We start from the raw sequence: 22,796 nt of genomic DNA, 5'->3' as shown, positions 1-22,796 counted from the left end.
TAGGACTTGGTTCCAGTCCAAGTGTTGTATGATTGCTCAGCAAATTGGACTGAATTGGGGTAAATGAAGCCGTTATAGTAGACTTTGACCACGTGCGCCGTCATTCAACTTCATCTCATTTTCCCCTTTCTTCGCTTTTGAACATGTGGTTGTAATTACAGGAATCTTAAATTATTCACTCGACAGAATGTGCCCCCCCCACATAACACACACACACACATACACACACACACACACACACACACACACACATCTGTGTCTGTAGTGCTGACTCCTGTCTCTCTCCCTCTTTCCTTCTTCAGAAATTCCTGAAATCCCCGAGAGCATTAAGTTCTGCAGGGCGTTGGAGATCGCAGACTTCAGTGGAAACCCTCTGTCCAGGTAAACCCATCGTCCCTGTGGAAACGATGTTTATGTCCAGAGATAGAAGCGCTAACATTGAACTGTGTATTTGCTAAGTGATGATAATGCGCGGTATGTGAAGACAGCTCGTAAAGTACAACAAAGCCTTACAAATCTCCCTCTCCCCCCTTTTTTTTCCTCCTTTATCGGCAGATTGCCGGATGGTTTCACTCAGCTCAGAGCGCTGGCTCACTTGGCTCTCAACAACGTGTCCTTGCAGACGTTGCCCAACGACATAGGAAAGTAAGTAAACATAATGGCTCTGGCTTTCTTTGTCTTGAGCTATGAAAAATGATCTGATATACTCGCAAAATAACAGTTTTATTCATCACGTGCGTCATTCTTTGCTTTGATAAAATTGTGATTTCATTAAGAATAAATGAGAGACTGTCAGATCCTCGTATATCAGATGAAAACATGAAGCACTCGTTGGGAATAGCCGTTAATTTAGCTCTTATTAAGACTTCTGACAACAGTCAAGATTGTGAAATGAAGCCATCACGCCGTCCTTTAACGCCACACTTGAAGATCTGCTCATTGAGATCCTCATCACAGGACGGAGCAGGTTTTTTAAGTGCGAGTGGGATTCTGTTGCCCATTGGGCTCGGACGCAGCTGGGCTCTGGGCTCTGGGCCACCGTTGGCCTGGCACAGATGGAAGAGCCCCTCGCCACGCCAGGCGGCCCAGACGAACAGACCTGCCATCTGACTAACCAACCTGCCTCTCCTCTCTCCTCTCCTCTACGCTGCCAACTCCTTCCCCCCTTTCTCCTTTCACTCGCCTCCTTTTGTGTTTAAGTCTGGCCAACCTGGTGACGTTGGAGCTCAGGGAGAACTTGCTGAAGTCTCTACCCACGTAAGTGTCCACATATGCAAAGCTTGGTCTCTTATCTTGTATATCCATCCATCATCATAAAGCATTACACACATTTTACTTACAATCATCCTCACCTCATACTGCAATCCTTCATTACAAAGAGAACACAGCGTAGAACATGACAGGAGCATCGTGTAAGCTGTCAGTCTGCAAACATCACAACTCGTGACTGTACTCTGTCGTCCCACAGGCCGCATGCTTGTCTGATTAACTGTGTGTGCTCTCTTGCAATTCAGGTCTCTCTCTTTCCTGGTGAAACTGGAACAGCTGGACCTTGGCAGCAATGAACTGGAACTTTTGGTAAAAAAGACAAATTCCTCTTCTTCTTTTTTTTTCTTCATATTTTCACCACAACTCAACAAGTGAAAAGTATTCTTCTCCCGTGTCGCAGCACAGTAACTCTGATCCTAACCCCGTGTTTACCTTGAAAGACAGAGCAGAGCCGGCTTGTCACACCTGAGGCTGTGCATGCACTGTACCCCACAACGGGAACGCCCACCTGTCTCAACAGGACAGGGTAAACAATGCCTCATGACCTGACAAGGGCGGAGGCTGAGCAAATAGTTGACATAATGACTAAACCCTGCCTGACTGCCTGCATTCTCCTAATCTCATCTATCTATTTTAAGGTTTATATTTGTCCCAGCAAAGAGACTGCAAAAAACTTGACTGAACCTAATCCAGCGCTAACATAAAAGAAGAACAAATAACAGATCCCAAAAAGAGAAGAACTGCAATTAAATGTCCTTTTTTTTAAAAGAAAAAAACAAGTCGTTGGCAGATACAAATATAGAAACCAAATAAATCAGTTAAGTTCTGAGATAAAATCAGACTGAGCTGAAGTCCCCCCCGTTAAGCTAGAATCAATGTTGTACATGCTGACGTTAAGTTGTTAGACGCTTTTAATCATGCCTTTCATCAGCTGTGTCTTTAGGGCACATGATGTCTGTTTCAGCTGCGGCCTCAAACGCTTTAACGCTCTTCAAAAGGAGCACATTTTCTGCTCACTGCTGTTTGTTTATTAGAGCATGCTGCCTCTAATTTTGCACTTTAAACATGCATCAAAAATAGTCAGAGTGGCTGTTCCAATAACAGCTGATCATATGAGACCCCCCCCCCCCCCCCCCCCTCTTCTGTGCGTCTCTTAGCCGGACACTCTCGGTGCTCTGCCTAACCTGAGGGAACTGTGGCTGGACCGCAACCAGCTGTCGTCTTTACCACCAGTGAGTACGGTTTAATACAATGTGTGTCTTTCTTTGAGGGTAATATTCCCACTCCCATTGTCCTTCAGTGTGACGACAAGAGGTTTTTATTATTAATGTATGTGTGTGTGTGTGTGTGTGTGTGTGTGTGTGTGTGTTGTGTAGGAGCTGGGAAACCTCCGGAGACTGGTGTGCCTGGATGTGTCTGAGAATCATCTAGAGGAGCTTCCCTCGGAGCTCAGCGGCCTCCTGGCTCTCACCGACCTGCTGCTCACACAGAACCAGCTGGACGTCGTCCCAGACAGCATAGGTGAGACACACACACACACACACACACACACACACACAGGAGAGAAAAGAGAGAAAATCCGTCCCAGCAGAGATCTGGATAAAAGACAGCACCTGGGAAAATTAAAATATGGCCAGAGAGTAAAAAAGATGTTTCCAGAAGTGGATTATTTAGGATGCAGGTATTTACTTTAAGTGAGTTACCGTAAATTCCTGACTATAAGCCGCTACTTTTTTCTCACACTTCGAGCACTGCGGCTTCTACTCCGGTGCGGCTAATGCATGGATTTTTTATGGGGGACAATGAGCTTCTGCCGCAAAAACATTTGACTTCGTCACGTCGGATCTTAATATCAGTCATTTTGCGCTTCATGCACGCACCCTCATCATGGAAAACACACGAGAAATACATATGATGCAGCTTTCAAGTTAAAGGCGATCGACCTGGCTGTCAAAGAAGCTAACAGAGCTGCTGCACGTTAAGATGACACTGACAGCGACAACAGAGACTGAGGAAGTGAGTAATGAAGTCATTCTGAGGCAGTGAATGGATGGACTTTTTCTTGTGAAATATATTACGGTCATCTTTTTCATCAGCCGTGTTACAGACACCGTCGGCTAGGCTTCGTATTGTAACGGTTCATGTTGTAAAGTCAGTAGTTGATAATGTGTTCATAATTCCGATTATGTGGAGAGTCAGTGAATGCACCAGCGAGAACGTGTTGAGTGGCTGTATGAGAGAACGCTGGGGGAGAGAGTTGGATTGTTACGGCAAGTTATGTGTTGCTCTCTGCTGTAAACGGCGTGGTCACGGCCGACAGTGATCGGGTTATTAAAAGTTATTATTTGAATGCTCTCGTCGTCCTTTAACGTCCGTACGGACGCTACAGTATTTGCGGATGTTACCGGTAGCCTACGTCTGTGTAAATAGCTCTTGTTATAACGTGGACACCTGCGGCTTATAATCAAGTGCGGCTTATATATGTACAAATACATTTATTTACTTATTTTTAGCCGGTGCGGCTTATATCCAGGTGCGTTCAATAGTACGGAATTTACGGTAAGTGTTCTCCAGATATTTAATATACTGAAGTGTTTTTATTAACTATAAGAAGCAGTACAGCAAATAAAAAGCCAGATCAGAATCGTTGGTTTGTGTTTTGGTGCAAAACAATGAACGCAGGAAAGAGGAGCCTCTGTCATTCACAGTTTAATGAATTCTTTATTTTAAACACAAGATTATTTTGGCTACTTTTTAAGTTTGACATTTTTTAGTGTGCAGGACAGTGTTCTGTTAAATAACAACGACACTGCCCTCTACTGGACAAATGACGCCAGTGGAGAGTGAATATGAGCTGTGATGTTTTTTGTGTTTTGGTTCAGTGTGTTTATTTAAGAGCCTGGATCTTCTTTTAAAAGTGTGAACTTGCGTTCAGTTAACTGGTGTTGTTTTGTGTTCAGGCTCCCTGAAACAGCTGTCAATCTTAAAGGTGGATCAGAACCGACTCACCCTCCTCACGGACTCAATAGGAGAGTGTGAGAACCTCACGGAGCTCGTCTTGACAGAGAACCTTTTACAGGTACAACCACCACAGACGTCCTCGCACCGTCCATTAATATCGACGTTGGTTCTGTTGAAGTCCATTATGATTTTTCATTGATTTATTAATGGCTTCTTTCTCTCTTTACATTAAAGTCACTTCCTCGCTCGCTGGGCAAGCTGAAGAAGCTGACCAACCTGAATGTAGACCGAAACCGTTTGGGTAGCGTACCCAAAGAGCTGGGCGGCTGTGCCAGCCTCAATGTTCTCTCGCTGAGAGACAACCGCCTGGGCAAACTGCCTTCTGAGCTCGCAGACGCCACGGATCTGCATGTGCTGGACGTGGCTGGAAACAGGTAACACCCTGGACTCTGCAGCAAATATAAAACAGCGCCTATTCTGACACGGCAGCTGGCGGGACAGCACGGTGCTGTGTGTGTGCATGCCTTAGTGTGTGTGTGTGTGTGTGTGTGAAGCTTCCTCTGGGTTTACACTCCTCACAGTTCTGCAGCGTGTTCATGTAATGTGAGATCACGCTCGGCCATCATGGATGCAATGTGTTGGAAGCATTTAATGACGGTGGAACTTAAAGGGTTAATGTCAAGGTGTGTTGGTTAAATTCTGAGAAGTCGTAGCTGTATTATTATTATTATTATTATTATTAATATTATTATTATTACACATAATCGTTTCTTTGCAGCTGTAGGTTAGGAGATAAAAACTCTCAAATCAACAGTTCAGAAATAAGTGTGCAGTCGATGATTTTTCTTTCTTTTTTTTTTATGCTAACATTTTAGTTTGTGTCTCTTCTCACCCCCCCCCCCCCTCCTTTTTTATTTGCCAGATTACAAAACCTGCCTTTTGCCCTGACAAACCTCAATCTGAAGGCCATGTGGCTCGCAGAGAACCAATCACAGCCGATGCTGAAGTTCCAGACGGAGGATGACGAGCGCACAGGCGAGAAGGTTCTGACATGCTATTTACTGCCCCAGCAGCCTTCTCCGAGCCTCGGTGAGTAGCATGTATACTACAACATTAGACATGTATGAAAGAGGACATATGATAATTAAAGTCTGACCTATACATCTTCACACATTTATACATCCATTAGTTATATTTAAAATGTTCACATTTATTTAATGTACTGCGTGGAACTTCTTTTCAGTTGTTTCTGAAGCTGCCCGTTCAGAGTAACCCCAAGCTGCGAGCCCAGTCTGACATCTTGCTCTCCTCTGCCCTTGCTTACATTTCCCCCCACAGAGAACTTGCTGCAGAACAGCGTGGACGACAGCTGGACCGACAGCAACCTGAACCGAGTGTCAGTCATTCAGTTCCAGGAGGAGACCAAGGGCGAGGACGACGACGACGAGGCCGCTGCAGAGCGCAGAGTGAGGAGACGCAACATTACAGCGCACTCGGGCAAACATCTCTCTCTCTCTCTTTTTTTTTTTTTTTTTTTTAAATAAGTGTTGTTCTTTGTTTCAGGGCCTTCACCGCAGAGCCACGCCTCATCCGAGTGAGCTGAAGGTGATGAAGAAGGTGATCGAGGAGAGGAGGAACGAGGCTTACACATCAAGAGCTGATGGAGAAGATTTCCATGATGCACACGTAAATACATCCTACTCTGTCATGATTATCAATTCAAATCTATATATAACTAGATATTGGAATCTGTCTCGCCTCTTACATAGCTCCACTGCTGCTGTAGGGATTAAACATTTTGATCCAGTTTTCAGTCGTTTCTGACTCGTGCTCTTCATCGCGAGTAATCCAGTCGATGTGTTTGATTAAAGGAGAAGAGGCTGAGTGATCTGTCCAATCAGAGCCATGACTCCCAGGTGTCCAACAGCACACTGTCTGCCACCTCTCACGAGGAAAGACATAATGTGGCCGCGCAGAGGGAGGACCTCGTGGATGGTCACTCCCCTCAGGAAGAGGAAGAGCTGGACGAGATGGAGGTGGAGTACATCGAGGTGAGTTATTCTGAACACGTCCAGCAGCTGTGTGAAACATTCCCCCGACGACTCTCCTTTAATTAACTTCCTCTCCCGCAGCCCACCGTGCACTTTGCAGAGGAGCCCATCATCAGAGGAGGGGACGAGGACGACGACGAGGACGGCGAAGACGGCGAGAGGAGCGACGAAGAGGACGAGAGGCCGACCATTCCCGCAGAGAAGCAGCGTCTGATCAGAAAGGACACGCCGCACTACAAGAAGCACTTCAAAATCACCAAGCTGCCCAAACCCGAGGCCGTGGCCGCGCTGCTGCAGGGCTTCAACCCCGACAGCATCAACTCCCAGACGCAGGTCGCAGAGGACGAGGAGGACGAGCAGAGCTTGTGCACACCTCAGCAGCACCGCAGACTGGAGGAGCTTGATGAGAGTCGGCACGCGGGAAACTCGAGTCAAGTAAAGGTAAAGTAGAAAATCCCAGCTGTGGTGCTGGGCAGGAAAAGAGATGGTAACACAAACTGTTTTTATTACACATTTAAATCTAACAGGAAGTGTTTAAACAGGACACGCAGTAAGCGCACCGCTCCCACGATAAGAATATATTTGAACTGAATATTTTTTTGCTTGCTCACAGCCTCTATGTAAGCACCTAATACTGTATGCATAGAGGGACATACGTTTGTGTTGGCCTGCCAACTTCTCTTAAAGACGTTGCACTGCATGCTGGGTCATCGTGCACATGAGGATGTCTCAGCTTGAGCATTAAATCACATTGTTCTTGTAGCATGTTTATCCCTCCCAAAGGTAATATGTCCTTCACAGTCTGACACATAGAAAACAAACATGTACACATTTCTCACACTGTAGATGATAAAGAAGTTCTAATCTGTGTTTTCCCCACACGAGAAAGCTTTCTGAACTTTGCACAATTAACATGCCACAGATCAACTCTTGATTTAAAAATCACTTGCGCACCTTGCAGGCATTTCTTCGCAAAAAAAAAAAAAAAAAAAAATTAAGAAAAAACACGAGCCAAGTGCAGCACTAAATTCTCCCCATGTTCTGCTGATTTAATCATCCAATAATGACAAATGCTGCTTTTATAACCCTGTGCCAGTTTTTCCTGTGAGTATGAGTGGAGTGAGTGAACGCTGTATTTAGACCTGTCATGCTGTGATTATGGATAACCTTTTTTTTTTTTTTTTACCTTTTGTGATCACTGATCAGACATTATCAGGTCACATCACTTGTGTGTGTGAGTGTTTATGAATGAGAGTGTGTGTGTGTGTGTGTGTGTGTGTGTGTGTGTGTGTGTGTGTGTGTGTGTGTGTGTGTGTGTGTGTGTGTGTGTGTGTGTGTGTGTGTGTGTGTGTGTGTGTGTGTGTGTGTGTGTGTGTGTGTGTGTGTGTGATCTGAGACCAACCAGAACTCATACTGGCAGAGCAGGAATGTCAGATTCAAGGAGCTTCACATCCTAAGTTCTTTTAGAGAGCTCATTAAATTCAACATGTCTTAACTTTAGCTCTTTTTTTTCTCTTGGTGAATGACTTTCAGAAGTCATGTGTAAGGTAGCTGTGTGCAGGCTGATGATGTACTCAGTAACCTTGTACAGTCAGCCGGCAGCTTGTAACTGGAGGAGTTTGCTCTGTGTGGTGTGGACGGTGGGAGCTTTCGCCTTCTCTTGTCTGCTCTCTCTACACTACGCTCCAGCTCAGCTCCTGGGTCTTGTCTTTCCGTCTCTGCCTGTATTTGCTTCTGGTGGCTGGGGAGTGTGTGTGCGATTGCTTCTGCCTCACTGTTGCCCCTCCCAGTTAGTGGTGGGGGGCGGGGGGGGGGGGGGGGGGAACGCAGACATGATGAGTGCTGGATGTGTTTGGTGAAGTTTTTGGAAAGGTTTTTTATTTTATTTTTTATTTTCCTTTAAAGTGCGTGTGTGAGCATATTTTTATTTTGGCCTGACTAATCCGCATGCCTCTCGCTGGTTCCTGTCCTAACAGGGGGTGTCATTTGATCAAGTCAATAATCTGCTCATTGAACCTGCTCGAATTGAGGAGGAAGAGGTCTGTACATACTCTTTCCTGTCCAGTGTGTCTCTCCGCCTCCCTCCCTCCCTCACTCACCCACTCACTCACTCTCCCACCTGTGATCAAGGATAGAAGTAGTACACACAGAAATCCTCGGTTAGTCCGAACCAATCACGAGGGACCCCCTAACCACGACTCAAAGATGAGACGAGCAGTATGGCAGAACCTGGATGTCTTTTTCTTTAATTATCTGGAGCGAACAGCAGCAGTAAAAACAGTCAACGAGTCGCTGGAAACTTGAACGGAGGTTTCATAAATGGGCTTTGTTTTAAGGGAACCAAAGAAGTTTATTATTATATCCAATAATATCAGATTATATGTTCATGATTACCACACAGTTAGTCTCTGACTGTTTAGTCTGTGGATTTACTTCTCCAGGAACATAAAGGTTCCTCCGCCCTTCAGATGCAGCATAGTGTGGCCAGATCATCTCATAGGATCAGTATTTATATTATGGCTATAGTAAACATGCTCTTTTCATATTAAATTCAACAAGTTGCATTGTTAGAAATGTCTTCATGTGTGCAGTCGTCCGTACATGTTCAGATGGTGAGCTGCATGCAGCCTTTAACAGGCTCTGACTTCACATTGTGAACAAATCAAAAGACTGACGTGAGATGATATTTTTATTTGATAAAACGCTTCTTGATTAAGTTTAATTTTGCGCACATACAGAGATATGCAGTTAAAAATGTCAGCATGTCGCTAAATGTTTAAAATCCATACGCTGCCTGTGCCCAACGAGAATCTCAGACATACCACATCACTTTAGTCCAGTCCAGTCCAGTCCAGTATCAGGTCCTGCCACACTGCTCCAGCCTCTGTGACCTTTTCTTCTGCTTCTGCTGCTTCGCTCCTTTCCATCTCCTGTTCTCGCTTTTGTTGCCCTGCAATGAACCGCCTGGTTTCACTCTGAACGGGCATCACAGGCGTCCTCCAGGTTTCTTCTTGTTGTTGTTGTTGTTGCTACAAACAGGAAACTCGACTGCTGTGAAGACGAGGAGCTCAAGATCGTCTTTAACGTATAGAAGTTGCACGTGACAGTCGTGACTCGGGTTTAAACTCGATACGATGAGAGTAAAAAGTCTGAGACGACCGATAGAGGACAATCCTGCACGTTCTGAAGACGAATACAGAAACTCAACTTTGATTTATTACAACAACAAGTTCGATGATAAACATTCGACAAAGTATTGAATTTGTTGACAATCTCAGATGTGACTTTTATGGAAAATAATCTTGAATAAATTAATATCCTGTGATGCTCTGAAAAAACATCCTTCTGAAATATTTCAGTGAAGTTTTTCTCATGAAATCCGTCTCTGCCAGTAAAGTGTCCGAGAGCTGGATCACGGTGTGTCTGACTTGTTTTTTGTCATCTTGTTACAACGAACGCTGAGGACTCGTTCGTCCTCTCTTTTCCTTCTCCTTCCTCCTGTCCATTATTCATCTTCATCCCTGACAGTTTTGCATGGCTTGCAAGCACACAGAACAAATATAGAGTCTGTTAGGGCTCAGTTAGTGTTTGCATTTACACGCACACATTGTTGTTGTTTTTTATTGAGGGTCAAGTCGACCATCAGATGAGTGTTTAATGAGAAGAAGGCTGAAGACGGTTTGTTGCTTTGTCTCGTCTGACGCCTGCCATCGTTTGGCTCCAGACAAGTCAATCCATCCGTCTGACGCCCTCACCAGCGCCACCCTCTGGCAGAAGGAGGGAGGTCGCCCTGAACTTTACAATACCATTTTGATAATAGACGACGATCACCTCTCAGAATATGCAAACACTACGGGCTCTCCTCCCTCTCTGTCTGTCCTGAGCTGAGTGGTCTAACCGGCAGTTTCACCGCTTGTCGTGCTGACTCCGCTCTCCTGAACTTGCAGCACAACCTGATGATCCAGAGACAAACAGGCGGCCTGGGGATCAGCATCGCCGGGGGGAAAGGGTCGACACCTTATAAGGGAGATGACGAGGTAAGACGTGGAGCTGGTTTCTGGAGTCTGAAGCGATCGATTATACAGGAGCCCTTTTTTTAATTTGTGTGTGTGTGCGTGTGTGTGTGTGTGCAGGGCATCTTCATCTCCAGAGTGTCTGAGGAGGGTCCTGCAGCCAGAGCAGGGGTGAAGGTCGGAGACAAACTTTTAGAGGTAAATTATTCTCTGTTTTCTCTCGACGCTGAAGGAACTCGTTCCTCTTCATGTAGAAGTCACTCCCGTCTTTCCGTCTCCTTCCAGGTGAACGGAGTCGACCTCCACGGGGCGGAACATCACACAGCGGTGGAGGCTCTCCGCAGCTCAGGCGCTACAGTTTCCATGTCGGTGCTGCGCGAGCGCATGGTGGAGCCGGAGAACGCCATCACCACCACGCCGCTGAGGCCGGAAGACGACTACTTCCCTCGGGAGAGGCGGAGCAGCGGGCTCGCCTTCAACCTGGAGACGACGCCCAGCGGGCCTCAGCAGCGGCTCTCCACCTGCCTGATGAGAAACGACAAAGGGCTCGGGTTCAGCATCGCCGGGGGCAAAGGCTCCACGGTGTACCGCACAGGAGACACGGTGAGACGCCACCCTCTCGTTTACTTACCATTACAAAGGAAGTCTACGTTTAAGACGAGAGACGTCTCTGTCAAGTGTTTTTAAGATACTGGTAATATCATCACGCTTTTTGGTAGTTTTAATTTCCTTTAAAATATCCTGTAAAAATATAATCCTAAATTATTCATCAAGCCCCCCCTCTCAGCACCGGGAGAAAAAAAAATCCTGCCGCCATTCCTGCTGTATTTTGGTATTAAATATTTGAGCGACATTACGAACAATTTAAGATGATATCTCATGATTAATGATTTATCATTCAGTGTTTTAATTGTTGGAAGATAGTTTATAAAGTCAAATCATCAATTTTTCTAAAAGCAGGAGGTCTGAGTTTGTCAGGTTTGAGGATGAAGCACGTTGAGTGAACATCTTTATTTCTACATCTGAGATTATCTTTTGAATCCTTCTGAAATAATCTGAAGTCATTTAATTCCCTTATTTATACCTCTCAGTATAATCTGAAGTCTGTCGTGACTCAAGCTTCAGATTCTCCATCATCTTCTCCAGAGGGCGCGGTCTGAAAGTTAGGAAGTCGGGGTCTCAAAGTGTTTGCAGGGTCTTTTCTTTTAACGGCGTCTATTCCGGCAGCAGAGTTTACAGTCGTCACCAGGGAGACGGAGATATGAATAGCCAGACTTGACACCCGATAGTCGCTGGAAATGGACGGGGTGAGGTGCATATTTGGGCCAGCGCGACACTGCGTTTCAGCCCATGCATGCAGCTCGCCGAGGCCCACGGAGAGGAAAGGACTCATAAACGTGTGATTTAGGCAGCTGGCTGCGAGTCTCGCCTCTCTCCGTCAAACGGATGCAGTAACGTCGGCCGGTTGTTGGTTGGTGTGAGGAAGAGGAGGAGGTGCAGTAGACTTTGCTCCTGTGTGTGTTTACACATGTTTTTGTGTTGGCGAGGCGGACTGAGAGTTCAGCCAGGTTTCATTTGTTTGAACACGTTTTGTAATTTGTCCAGAGTTTGTCTCAAAGACTCAAAGTGTCTTAATGATCAAGTTTGATGCTGCTGATTAAGCGTAATTATTGTTTTATTTATTCAGCTCAACTTCACAATTCTTAAGCTGCTAGTATCTAAGAATTACAACAAAAAAAGCATCATTTTAGAGCTACCGAAAAAATCTCAGTGACGGACGGGACAGCAGCCTGACGCAGCACTCGGACCCGTTTACGAGCTTTATCAATGTGTCTTTAATCTTTAGCCCGGACAAACAGGCCGGCTGTGTCATTTAATCCAATCAAACAAAAAGATTAAACATGTATGCAAATGTGTCTCTTTGTTTGTTTCTAGGGAATCTACATCTCTCGCATTGCCGAAGGTGGAGCAGCACACCGAGACAGCACGCTGCGCGTAGGCGACAGGGTCATCTCCGTGAGTACTCCCCTCCCCTCCTCTCCATCGCAGCGCTCAGTGAGATCCACACAAGGTTTCAGCCCCGTCTCATCCTGTGTGAAGGAAACACGCCAGATTTCTGCCACATCTTAATCATTTTGAATTCTTGAAATGTCCTGTTGGCATCTGAGCGAGGAACTAACTCTAACTGTGTCGCTCTCTTGATCAGCGAGTGTTCAGGTTGTGCTGTGTGTGTTCATGCTTGTTTGTTTTTCCTCTCATCACACTTTGCATGTCTGTAGATGTTGCACGCTTTGGTCACATAATCATCACATACTGTTAAACTAAGTGATGATGCTTCCTGAGTTTCCTCTTCTAGTGTGCTCGATGTGAAACTGCTTTTCTTTTCCTGCTTTCTGGATGATCCTCTCTTCTTTTCCTGGAGCAGTTTTTAGCCACGATTCTCGCTCGCTCTGTCTCTCTCTCTCTCTCTCGCTCTCTCTCTCTCTCTCTCTCTCTCTCTCTCTCGCTCTCTCGCTCTCTCTCTCTCTCTGTCTCTGTCTCTCTCTCTGTCTCTTGCTCTCTCTGTCTCTCTCTCTCGCTCTCCTCCCCTCTCTCTCTGTCTCTGTCTCTGTCTCTCTCTCTCTTTCTCTCTCTCTCTCTCTCTCTCTCTCTCCCTCTGTCTCTCTCTCTCTCTGCGTCTTCTTGCCTGTTTGGTGGCGGGTGTGGAGTGGGCTGACCCTGTCGTCCTGCTGGCGTGGTAAACGTGTGTGTTACCACGGCAGCGGGTGTGGCAGCACGTCGGCTGGGTTGGTAAGAGCCGGTACTGTCGGGTCAGCGCTGACCTCTGCTTGTCTCTTTTTGACCCGAGCTTACGACAGCGTAACCCTAAACTAAAACCCAGGTTAGGAAGCTGACGTTGACGACGTCTTTGAACGCCTCGTCTGCCTTTGTTGACTTAAGAGGAAACTTGTGCTTTAAGTGAATAAAGGCAGAGAAAGTGTTGAACCTGAATATAGACCTGATTCAGAGATTAGCCGTCTTCGCCCTCCCTCAGCTTACGGTGCTTGCAGCAGCTCGCCGTTCCCCTCGCTCCCTCTCCTCCTCTGCCTCTTCCTGTCGCTCTGTGCAGCTGTTGGGTTCTTCTTTTAAAATAACAGTACTCACTTTGATTCACTCACAATCACTCACCTGATCAGAGATCTGTTTTAGTTGTAGGACAGGAGAGACTGGTGGCAGCATGAGGTTTTCTAGCATGTGTCTGTTTTTTTCCTCATCGTGGCTCGTTGTCATCGGGAGCTTCTTGGTGGGCTGACACCCTCCGTGGTTGGTTTTTACTGTCGATCCAGATCAATGGTGTAGACATGACAGAGGCCAGACATGACCAGGCAGTAGCGCTCCTTACTGGCACTTCCCCCACCATCGCCCTCTTGGTCGAGCGAGACCCGAAAGCACCGGGGGGCTCTCCAGGTCAATCCCGGGCCCGAGCCCACTCCCCTCCGCCCCCAGAGCCCTCGGATTCCCCCGACCAGGAAGAGGAGGGCTCAATTCACGGGAACCACCTGAGCCAGATGGAGGACGAGTATCCCATCGAGGTGAGGCCTTTTCAGGAGCAGCGTGAGCGCACGCTAAACGTTCAAAAGCTTCTTTAGTTTTGCTGGTTGATGCTTGTAGAGGCCTCATTGAGCCATCCAGTGTTAACCTCTGTTTATTTGGCACGCATCCTTAATGCCGTCCAGTTCCAGAGAAGATGGCGCATGGTATGAGGATTGATCCAATTTAAATAATGCAGTAGTGTAGCGTGTTAGCGTGGTAATAACAGCTGTATCGGCCCTGCTGTTTGATGCTGTTGACTGCTGTTATCTCTTTAATGGGAAGAGATGTGATGTGCATGCCGTAGATCGATTTGTCAGCCGAAGTAGAGATGTAGATACGACTGTCACCTGAGATTTATGTGACGTGCAAATCATTTGTAAATCCTTCTTTAATCCTCACAGGAGGTGGTCCTGTTGAAGTCAGGAGGTCCTCTGGGTCTGAGTATCGTGGGTGGCAGCGATCACGCCAGCCACCCGTTCGGCGTCAATGAACCCGGGGTGTTCATATCGAAGGTGAAACTTTTAAAGACGTCGCAAGATTCCTGACGTTCAATGACAAGTGTGTGAATCCTCTTAAATGAAAACGGCGTGTGTCTCGCTGTCCTCAGGTTATCCCTCGTGGTCTGGCGTGTCAGAGCGGACTACGTGTTGGGGACCGAATACTAGAAGTGAACGCCATCGACCTGCGTCACGCCACACACCAGGAAGCTGTGCGAGCCCTGCTGGCCAACAAGCAAGAGATCCGGATGTTAGTACGGAGGGACCCGTCGCCGCCCGGGATGCAGGTGAGACTGTCGTTGTTAAACATAAAAAAATACACGCACCAACACAAAGTGCTCGACGCTCCCTGACTTACACTCTGGCTTCATGTCATCGCAGGAAATCGTGATCCAGAAGCAGCCTGGGGAGAAGCTCGGCATCAGTATACGTGGAGGGGCGAAGGGTCACGCGGGAAACCCCTTTGATCAAACCGATGAAGGCATCTTCATCTCGAAGGTTACAATTCTCTTTAATTTAATTCGTTTCGTTTTTCTGAAACTAAATTTGAACCCAAGTTAACAAACAGTTTGATTAATTGAACGTCACACGGATTAAACTGTTTTTTTTCTTTCATGGGATAATTACAGATGAAATGGACCGTCTTACGTTATGCATTTGAGTCCTCAGCATGTTGTCAGAAACACTTTGGTTGATTGTCACACAGGTGAGTTCGAGCGGCGCGGCGGCGAGAGACAGCCGGCTGCAGGTCGGGATGCGGATCCTGGAGGTGAACAACCACAGCCTGCTGGGGATGACGCACACGGAGGCGGTGCGAGTGCTCAGAGCTGTGGGAGACTCTCTGAGCATGCTGGTGTGTGACGGCTTCGACCCCCGGAAAGTGGCTGCTGTGGAGGTGAGACGCTCCAGAAGCTGGATTTGGACCAAAAGTTATTTTACTGACGGATAAAAACATGCGAGGGGGGGAAAAGTGAAACATGCTCGAAGTACAGATTTTAAAATTGATGTCGAATATGCTGAAATTCATGCATGCAAATGAGTCACTTTTTGGGTTTTAGGTGACTTGCACAATTCGGGAAGATCCAGGGAGTTTTTTGGGGGGGATTGGGTGACGGACGTAAAACATATTTTTCTCTTATTGATCTGTATATATTGAAATTTCCTGTTAATTTAAGCATGCTAACACAGGCCGCCGTCAGATGATATATTAGAAATGTTTTGGATATCTCTCTTTTTACACCATACATGTGTTTGCATCCCTGGTTGCTACCTTTTAATGTCTTTATTTTAAATTGCAATATTAATTCTCAGAAAGAAATCAAATGTATCTGATCAGTTAAAACCAAGCGGTGTGATTCTGTTTATTTCTTTTTAATCTGTTTAATCTAGGCGTCTCCTGGCATCATCGCCAACCCATTTGCGTCGGGCATCGTCCGTAAGAACAGCATGGAGAGCATCTCTTCTATAGACCGAGACCTGAGCCCGGAGGAGATAGACATCATGCAGAAGGTAACGGCGCAGAGAAAACCCCAGAGAACTGAAACTGTCCGGGGGTCAAGTCAGCACGTGAATCAGATGTTTTTTGTTCACAGCAACACAGTGCTTCAACAGCAGTTTGGTTTCAGCAGGTGGAATTTTTAACAACAGCAGAGTTTGAATCACTCCGACCATGAACACACCACACATACCCATCTTTCACTTCAGCACACAGAAAGTGCCAGCACAGTTGTTTATTTTGTCCAGATTAGCTTTTGGGAGACTGCCCGTGTTGGAGGAATGTCAGGGGGCTAGTTGGTTGGCTAGGTTTTTTTTGTTTTTTTTATTTCGTGGTACGACCTCTATCAGAGCAGTCAGTGCCTCCTGAAAGACTACCAGGATGAGCTGTAAGAGTTTATCCAATCTTCTTTCCAGGAGTCTGAGATGGTGAGAGAAACGTCGCAGTGGGAGCGAGAAGAGATGGAGAAAGTGGTGAGTGAACCTAAAAAAGTATCTGTTGCTGTGTTCAGGAGGCTTGAGGTCAAAGACAGATTAGAAGATAGATGCTCACACTGCAGGCAAAGAGATTTCAGAAGATTTGCTCCATTGTAGTTCAGAGAAAAATGCTGAGTCAGCAAAATTTGGTTTATCGGCCGAATGAAGCTTCATGTTGCACCTCGTGCGGGTATTGTGTTTGACACACCTATTCCTGCAATGTCCCACCTTGCATGCTTTTTCTGCTCCCATAGCTAATGGATAGAGGACTTTTTAACGTGTGCAAACTATCCTTTCTTTCCCTTCTGTTTTCCTCTGCTCTCTCCTTTACCTTCGGCGTGTTTGGTGTGATACAAAATCATCCAATCATCCCATCTCCACACCACTTTCCCACTTGTTTTTTTCCTCCTTCATCCCCTCTAACACTTCTTTCTTCATCCGTAAATCCTCCATCCTCACCTCTCATTGCATTACTGTGTGGCTGTGTGTGGTTGGGTGAACTCTCCTCCTCCTCCTCCTCCTCCTCCTCCTCCTCCTCCTCTTCCTCTCATGGTGAAGGAGCGTATGCGTATGGAGCGTGAGGAGGCAACTCGCCTGCTAGAAGAGGAGACTGAGGTGAGAAACTCCTCATCGGCAGCTCTGCAGACGAGCTTCACAAACATGGCTCTTCCTCCACATGTTTATTAATCACTGGTTAAGTCGGGTGTGACTACACTTTAGATGTTTGCTTCATCGCCAACGACAAGCAAGCAGGAAGGTATGTCCACGCATGCCATAAAGGCAACAAGGTCAGGGTAAGAAGCAGAGACACAACTGTAACCCGTGATTTACAACAAATATCTCTCATGGAGAAATAGTTTGTGATTTATATTTAAAGCTAACATCGGGACCCGACAGCTTCAGGGTGCGTTCCTTAAAAAAAAAAAAAAAAAGTCAAGCTAAGATCGGCACAGCTCCGAGCAGCAGTTTTAGGGAGTCCAAGATCAGACAGGAATAAACGAACAAACAAACAACAGGATACTTTGCAGTGAAATGTTGAGTGAAATGTTGATCTGGTGATGAGCTATCCGATTGGTAATCTGTACACGGTGTTTCGTTTTCTACTTGGCGCTTATTTCTGGCCGGGGAGCGTGTAGCAAAGCATCAACTAGAGAGAGGGGGCGTGATCAGCTCCGGAGCGAACGGCGTGGTTTGAAGTCGGCGCTCTGTGTATCAGAATCTGAAACACAGGACGCTTCTGTAAATATATTTTTGATCAGAAAACACAGGGCGTAAAAAGTGAGTCTTCCATCCGTCTCTTACTACTTTTTAACTTTTGCCGTCGTGTCAGCATACATGTCAGCTGTTTTTAGACTCTAAGAATATGGAGGAATATTTATAAAAATAGTGCCAGTCCAACGTGCAGAAGTCCAATGGGTTAGTTTATATAGACGACACTTTGAAGTGTGAACGGTCTGTCCGTATAACGTGGCTCACAGGTCATTGGGGGATTTTGTCTGCTGAGTCATACGTCCTGCAGAGCCTCCTTCTCACCTCTCTTTTCTATTCATCTCTCCATAGAACATCAGCACTGGACCCCTGAAACTTGACTACAAAACCCTTGCTGCACTGCCCACCACCAGTCTGCAGAAGGTGAACAGGGTAAGGCTCTCACGCTCGCCGCGTCGTCTTTGCGACATGATTTGAAAAAGAGCGCGGTCCTCTCGAGGGGTTTGTAAAGTTGCTTGTATTTCCGTGCGGACCGTTTAAGAAGTGGCTCAGAATAGACCTCTTCATGGAGTCCTTTGTGTTTATGTGTGTGAGACCCTGAAGCCCACCAGTTGCCCCTCCAGGAGCAGGAATGTTCACCTCTCTCCATGTGCATAACCCCGAAGTCAACAGTACAGAAGGCCAAACTCATACAGCATGTCCCATCAGTGTGACTTAATGTTGTCCTACATTAGAAGGAGCTGGACTCAAGAGGTGACGTGGACACCGAGGACTGATGGAAGACTCGTCCAGAGAGAAGATCAAGAAACAGACTAAAAAATAAAAGGGATGAAAGAGGCTGCGTGAGAAGGAAGACTGGAAAGAGGCCGGTGGAAGAGAAAGGACGCACGGCCAGAGAGCAGACGCTGTCTGCAAACCAGAGTGTGAAAGAAAGAAAGACAGAGAGAGGGGGGGGAAGGGGACAGCTGCCCACTATCAAACGGCCTGTCCTCGGCGATATTTTAAACCTACATCTGGCTCTGAACTGGATGGAGCCTCTCTGGTGGGAGGGGTGTCGGACTGGGAATGAGGGTATCGCCTGGGAGCAGACAAGTGCTTTTAGTTTATGTTCCCAAAGTTGTCGGAGGAGAAAGCTCGAGTGGACGCACGGCTCTGTCCCGTTATCGCCTAAAGGTAGACGCTCTGTCCTTTCTCTTCTGTTTCTTTGTATTTGTCTCACTTCTGTTTTTAGTCTTTCTGGATCCAACTTTCACTTAGTCCTAGAAAGATTTAGTGAGGAGTTTAGAGCCTGCACTTTTTAAGGAGTTGGGGAAGCAGTGCTCCTTATGGAGATGTGGGTCACACTGAATAATGCACTGCTTTTACAAGTTGTGTAAGCCTCACATGGAGGGCTATTCTAACTTTATTTTTCTGCCCTACTTGTCGCTCTGTGGCCTGAAAGATTGTCCGGGAGAACGTAACCCACTTTTCATTTGCAGCTGTTAATGCTCGCTGCATTAGAGCCTGATCTGCCGCGACAGCTCGCGTGTTCCTGCTCGTAGCGTCGCTTTGTCACGTCCCAAAAAAAGGTGTCAGCGAGGAGATGCAGCAACAAGACAAAAATGTTTTTTTAGTTGAAAGAAAGGCATTGTGTTTTTTATTAAGGTTAAATAGTACTTGAAAGGGAGTGGTTATCTGTGATTTTATGTGACGTGAGATGTAAGGAACAAGCAGGAAGGAGACACAGCGTTAAACTGTGAAAAGACACTTTTAGTGTCCTTCATTGAGAACTTTTTCATATATTTAAAAACATCACCAGATAAAGATAAATAAAGATAAAGCAGCTCAAACGAGGAACACTTGGACCTCAGCGAAGTTGGTCATCACGTAACCTTTTAGGAAAGTAGAAGGAATCGAATGTGTTTCATGACATGAACCAAAGAGAAAAACAGAAGCACATAAATTACTTATTTAATAAAGTTATCTTGAAACGTATCCACTGATATATTTTAGTTTTAACCATTTAGGTTTCACCTTTCTTCTTGTGTGAGGAAAATTGCTTTACTGCTTCTCCTGATTAGTATTTACGTTGGACTACTTTGAAGTTAGCAGAAAGCCTCAGTCGCAGCAAGTTAGAAATGAAGTCTATAGATCAGCAGGAGTGATAGTTACATACGGCTTTGATAGAAATGTACATGGATGTGAAAAAGTAAAAAATCTAGTTGGTGTGAAGTCAAACTTCATCATCAAGCCCACGCTAAAAACTGTTTTTTAAAATATGAGATCGAAAAAGCTTTCTTTTTTTTTTTAATCTGTGAAAAAAATTCTGCCGATCAAATATCTTCCTGAGAAGCAATTAAAACTCTGCTCTAAAACGAGGGGGAGTCAGAAATATTTCGTTACTCGTGGCAGCTCTTCCCAGCATGGCCGGCTCGGCGTGTTGGCATGTTAGTGAACAGCAGTCTCTCACACGCCCCAGCTGTCCCTCACTGTCTCTGTGTCGGAGCCAAAAGGCCACTCGTCCACATTCCATCCCACTGACCCTCATCCCGCCACAGACTCTTATAGTCAGCATGTACAGAGCCACATTACAACCTCACAATGCTTGTTGTATTCTTAGTGCGGCTATTTTAACAGTCAGGGTCACGTCTGATAACTGATAGCTGGGTGGTTATCTGGACTGTCAGGAGGGACGTCTCACTGTCACATTTTATTGAAATATGACACTTCTGTGCAGCGTCAGGTTTCTTTGCATATTTGTCTCCCCTCCCTCGGTGACGTCACCCTCCAGCCTCCTCCTGGTTCAGTACAGTCAGCTCTGAAAGTCCCCCGGAGCCACCATGTCTCACTAAACTGATAATGTGTTTATTTAAAGCGGAGGCCGAGAGCCTGGACTGTAACGTGTCTGTTAGCATACAGCAGCAGCTAACGGGTCATGAACGATGAGCACTGATTTAGTGATGGGGAATTCCTTTTCTCCTTTTTATGTTGGCTTTGAGTTTCTCGCCAAAAGTTTTCTTGTTTTTGCGTCATTCCTTTCAAGTCGACAGAGGAAAAAAAAACAGTTTACCTAATTTAATTATATTTCCACCGAAAGCTCTTCTATACTCAGATTATCATTCAAAGGGCAAACCTATAGATTTACCTGGAGATGTGGTGGAAGGATAAACGTCTGTTGGTCAAGAAATAGTCCCTAATCGTCCCTATATTATAATCAACTGAAATAACACCAATAAAAAACCACATGTCAATACTGGAAGTCAGGTTTATAAATCTGTTTACTCGCACAACTCGCTATCATCATGAGAAAAGTCCATCCTCTCCGTCTTCTGCCTGCTCCACTTTTCAGAAAATGTGTGCTCAAACAGGCTGTTTGGAGGTTTTCCCTTCATGACATCACAAAGGGCAGTAGCCCCTCCCCCAGGTGGGTGACACTCCCACAGCTAGGTGTTTGTTCTGCCCTCTGAGTCTGCCTTCTCACCGTAAACAATAGGACATGGAGCCAGAAAGCAGCGAGTACACCCGAGCCCTTCCAGAGAGGGGGCGTGGTCAGACACAGCTCATTTACATATTTAAAGCTACAGACACAGAAACAGCCTGTTCTGAGCAGGGCTGAAATAGAGGGGTTTATAGACATGATCAAATACAGGATCAGAGTGGATTTACAACAACACTTCTTTAAACTTTTTGAAAAGGAGAATAACGTGAGCTTTAAAACTTCTAACTTTCCCTTGTGTGTTTCACTTTGTTTGACTCTGGCTGTTCCTCTTAGTGTGTTTACTCCATCTGTCCTCCCTCTTTCCTGTCCAGTTTTCTACCTCTATAAGTCTGACCACTCCAATGGAGGCCTCCCTTCAGGCTCAGTACGGAGCCCCTTTAGAGCCCTTGGGCTTTGGTTTAGTCCATCCAACAAAACCTCTCAGCCACATGGACCCCGAGTCCTCCCTCGTTCTGAACACGCATCACGACCTTCATCATCAGTTCTCCCCCAACGGGACCACGACTTCTGACAGTGCTGGCTCATCAACAACCATCAATTCATCAACATTTGCGGCAGACGAAGAGGAGGAATGTCTGGTGGACTCTCAGCCGATCTGCTTCAAAGAGAACCCCTTCTTAGTGGCCAATCGCAAAGGAAAAGGCCGTCCGCCTGCAGAGCAGATCCTGTCAGGGCCTCCCGTGGGCTACGGGAAGCAGGGCCAGCTGCAGCCCTGGTTGTTCAGCAAGGCAAGCCGCCTGCCTGCGTGTGGTTTGGACGACGCATGGTTTGTTACTGTGCACTGTTTGTCGTTTTGCTCACTTCTGCTGAGATGGATCTGACGTTTGCGTCACAATTCGCCGCATTTATTGTCCAAAATTGATCCGAAGAAATGTCTTCTACCAGACGCGTGAGGTGTCCGTATATCCAAACGTGCTGTACCACAAGGTTCAACAATGTGCATTCATCTTTGAAATGGATGAAGACCTGAAACAAGTGTGCAAAAACTAAACATAAATTCTTGCATTAGATTTACTTTCTCCGCTTTAAAGACAGAAATCTTTGGGGGGGGGGTTTTTTTTTTTTGACTGTTTGTTGGACATTCAAAGGTGGTTTTGATCATTTAATTTACCAAGAAATGCCACAACATTTTGAAATATGAGAGATGTTTGTGGATGTAGTGGCTCCACAGAGAAGCGCTGCTTAAATCTGCTTCAGCTGTCTTCAGAACTTTACACCAAATTTCAGCTCATGTTTTCTCATGTCACCTTAATTTGGCCCCGATGGAAACCAGAGACCGCCTCCTGGTTTTTATGAGTCTCAGCTCTACTGTTGTCAGAGGTTACCAGGACGCTTGTTTACTCTCAGGAGTCCAGTCGGTGTTTCTTCCTCAGCTTCACAACAAGCTAAACTGGTGCATGTTTTGTTTTTTTCTTGCTGTGAGCACAGAGCAAGTAGCACCTCGGGAGGTATTCAGGCACATAGTCAGAACATCATCAGGAGCGACAGGAATTTCTGTCCCAACAGCTGCGAGGGGAGGTCATGAGTCATGAAGGACCAGGACCTGCAGGGCGCACAGAACAGTGCATGCTAAAGCAAGAGCTTGTTTGTGACATTTACTGGATTATCACTTCTCTACAAGTCTAACGAGAGATTTGTTTTCTGTACTGTTAAATGTTTGTTTTGTGTTTTTTTTCCAGGGTCCTTCCTCTGACTTCACGCGGACGGACAGCCCAATCAGGGATGCGCCATACTCGCCCACAATTCAACCGGTGAGCAGCCTAAAATGCCTTTT

At 46.1% G+C, this 22,796-nt stretch overlaps 1 protein-coding gene across 1 annotated transcript in view; it reads left to right on the top strand.

The window, feature by feature from the left end:
* scrib (scribble planar cell polarity protein) overlaps positions 1-22,796 on the top strand; it is a 58,388-nt gene that overhangs the window by 24,410 nt on the left and 11,182 nt on the right. Inside the window, exons 3-32 of the mRNA XM_079361618.1 lie at positions 303-381; positions 556-645; positions 1,201-1,257; positions 1,515-1,578; positions 2,427-2,501; positions 2,646-2,790; positions 4,230-4,348; positions 4,465-4,664; positions 5,153-5,319; positions 5,569-5,696; positions 5,794-5,916; positions 6,102-6,281; positions 6,363-6,722; positions 8,258-8,320; positions 10,229-10,318; positions 10,415-10,492; positions 10,580-10,897; positions 12,230-12,310; positions 13,621-13,866; positions 14,269-14,379; positions 14,475-14,651; positions 14,746-14,862; positions 15,071-15,259; positions 15,754-15,873; positions 16,276-16,332; positions 17,896-17,976; positions 18,156-18,253; positions 18,579-18,717; positions 21,334-21,750; positions 22,702-22,773. Coding sequence (XP_079217744.1) covers positions 303-381; positions 556-645; positions 1,201-1,257; positions 1,515-1,578; positions 2,427-2,501; positions 2,646-2,790; positions 4,230-4,348; positions 4,465-4,664; positions 5,153-5,319; positions 5,569-5,696; positions 5,794-5,916; positions 6,102-6,281; positions 6,363-6,722; positions 8,258-8,320; positions 10,229-10,318; positions 10,415-10,492; positions 10,580-10,897; positions 12,230-12,310; positions 13,621-13,866; positions 14,269-14,379; positions 14,475-14,651; positions 14,746-14,862; positions 15,071-15,259; positions 15,754-15,873; positions 16,276-16,332; positions 17,896-17,976; positions 18,156-18,253; positions 18,579-18,717; positions 21,334-21,750; positions 22,702-22,773 — 4,241 coding nt within the window. The remainder of the gene's footprint in view (positions 1-302; positions 382-555; positions 646-1,200; positions 1,258-1,514; positions 1,579-2,426; positions 2,502-2,645; positions 2,791-4,229; positions 4,349-4,464; positions 4,665-5,152; positions 5,320-5,568; positions 5,697-5,793; positions 5,917-6,101; positions 6,282-6,362; positions 6,723-8,257; positions 8,321-10,228; positions 10,319-10,414; positions 10,493-10,579; positions 10,898-12,229; positions 12,311-13,620; positions 13,867-14,268; positions 14,380-14,474; positions 14,652-14,745; positions 14,863-15,070; positions 15,260-15,753; positions 15,874-16,275; positions 16,333-17,895; positions 17,977-18,155; positions 18,254-18,578; positions 18,718-21,333; positions 21,751-22,701; positions 22,774-22,796) is intronic.

Source organism: Symphodus melops (genome assembly GCF_947650265.1).
Source record: "Symphodus melops genome assembly, chromosome: 14".
In the NCBI taxonomy this organism is placed as follows: domain Eukaryota; kingdom Metazoa; phylum Chordata; class Actinopteri; order Labriformes; family Labridae; genus Symphodus; species Symphodus melops.
The sequence above is the reverse complement of the archived record's forward strand: the minus strand, read 5'-3'. Positions and strand labels throughout refer to the sequence as shown.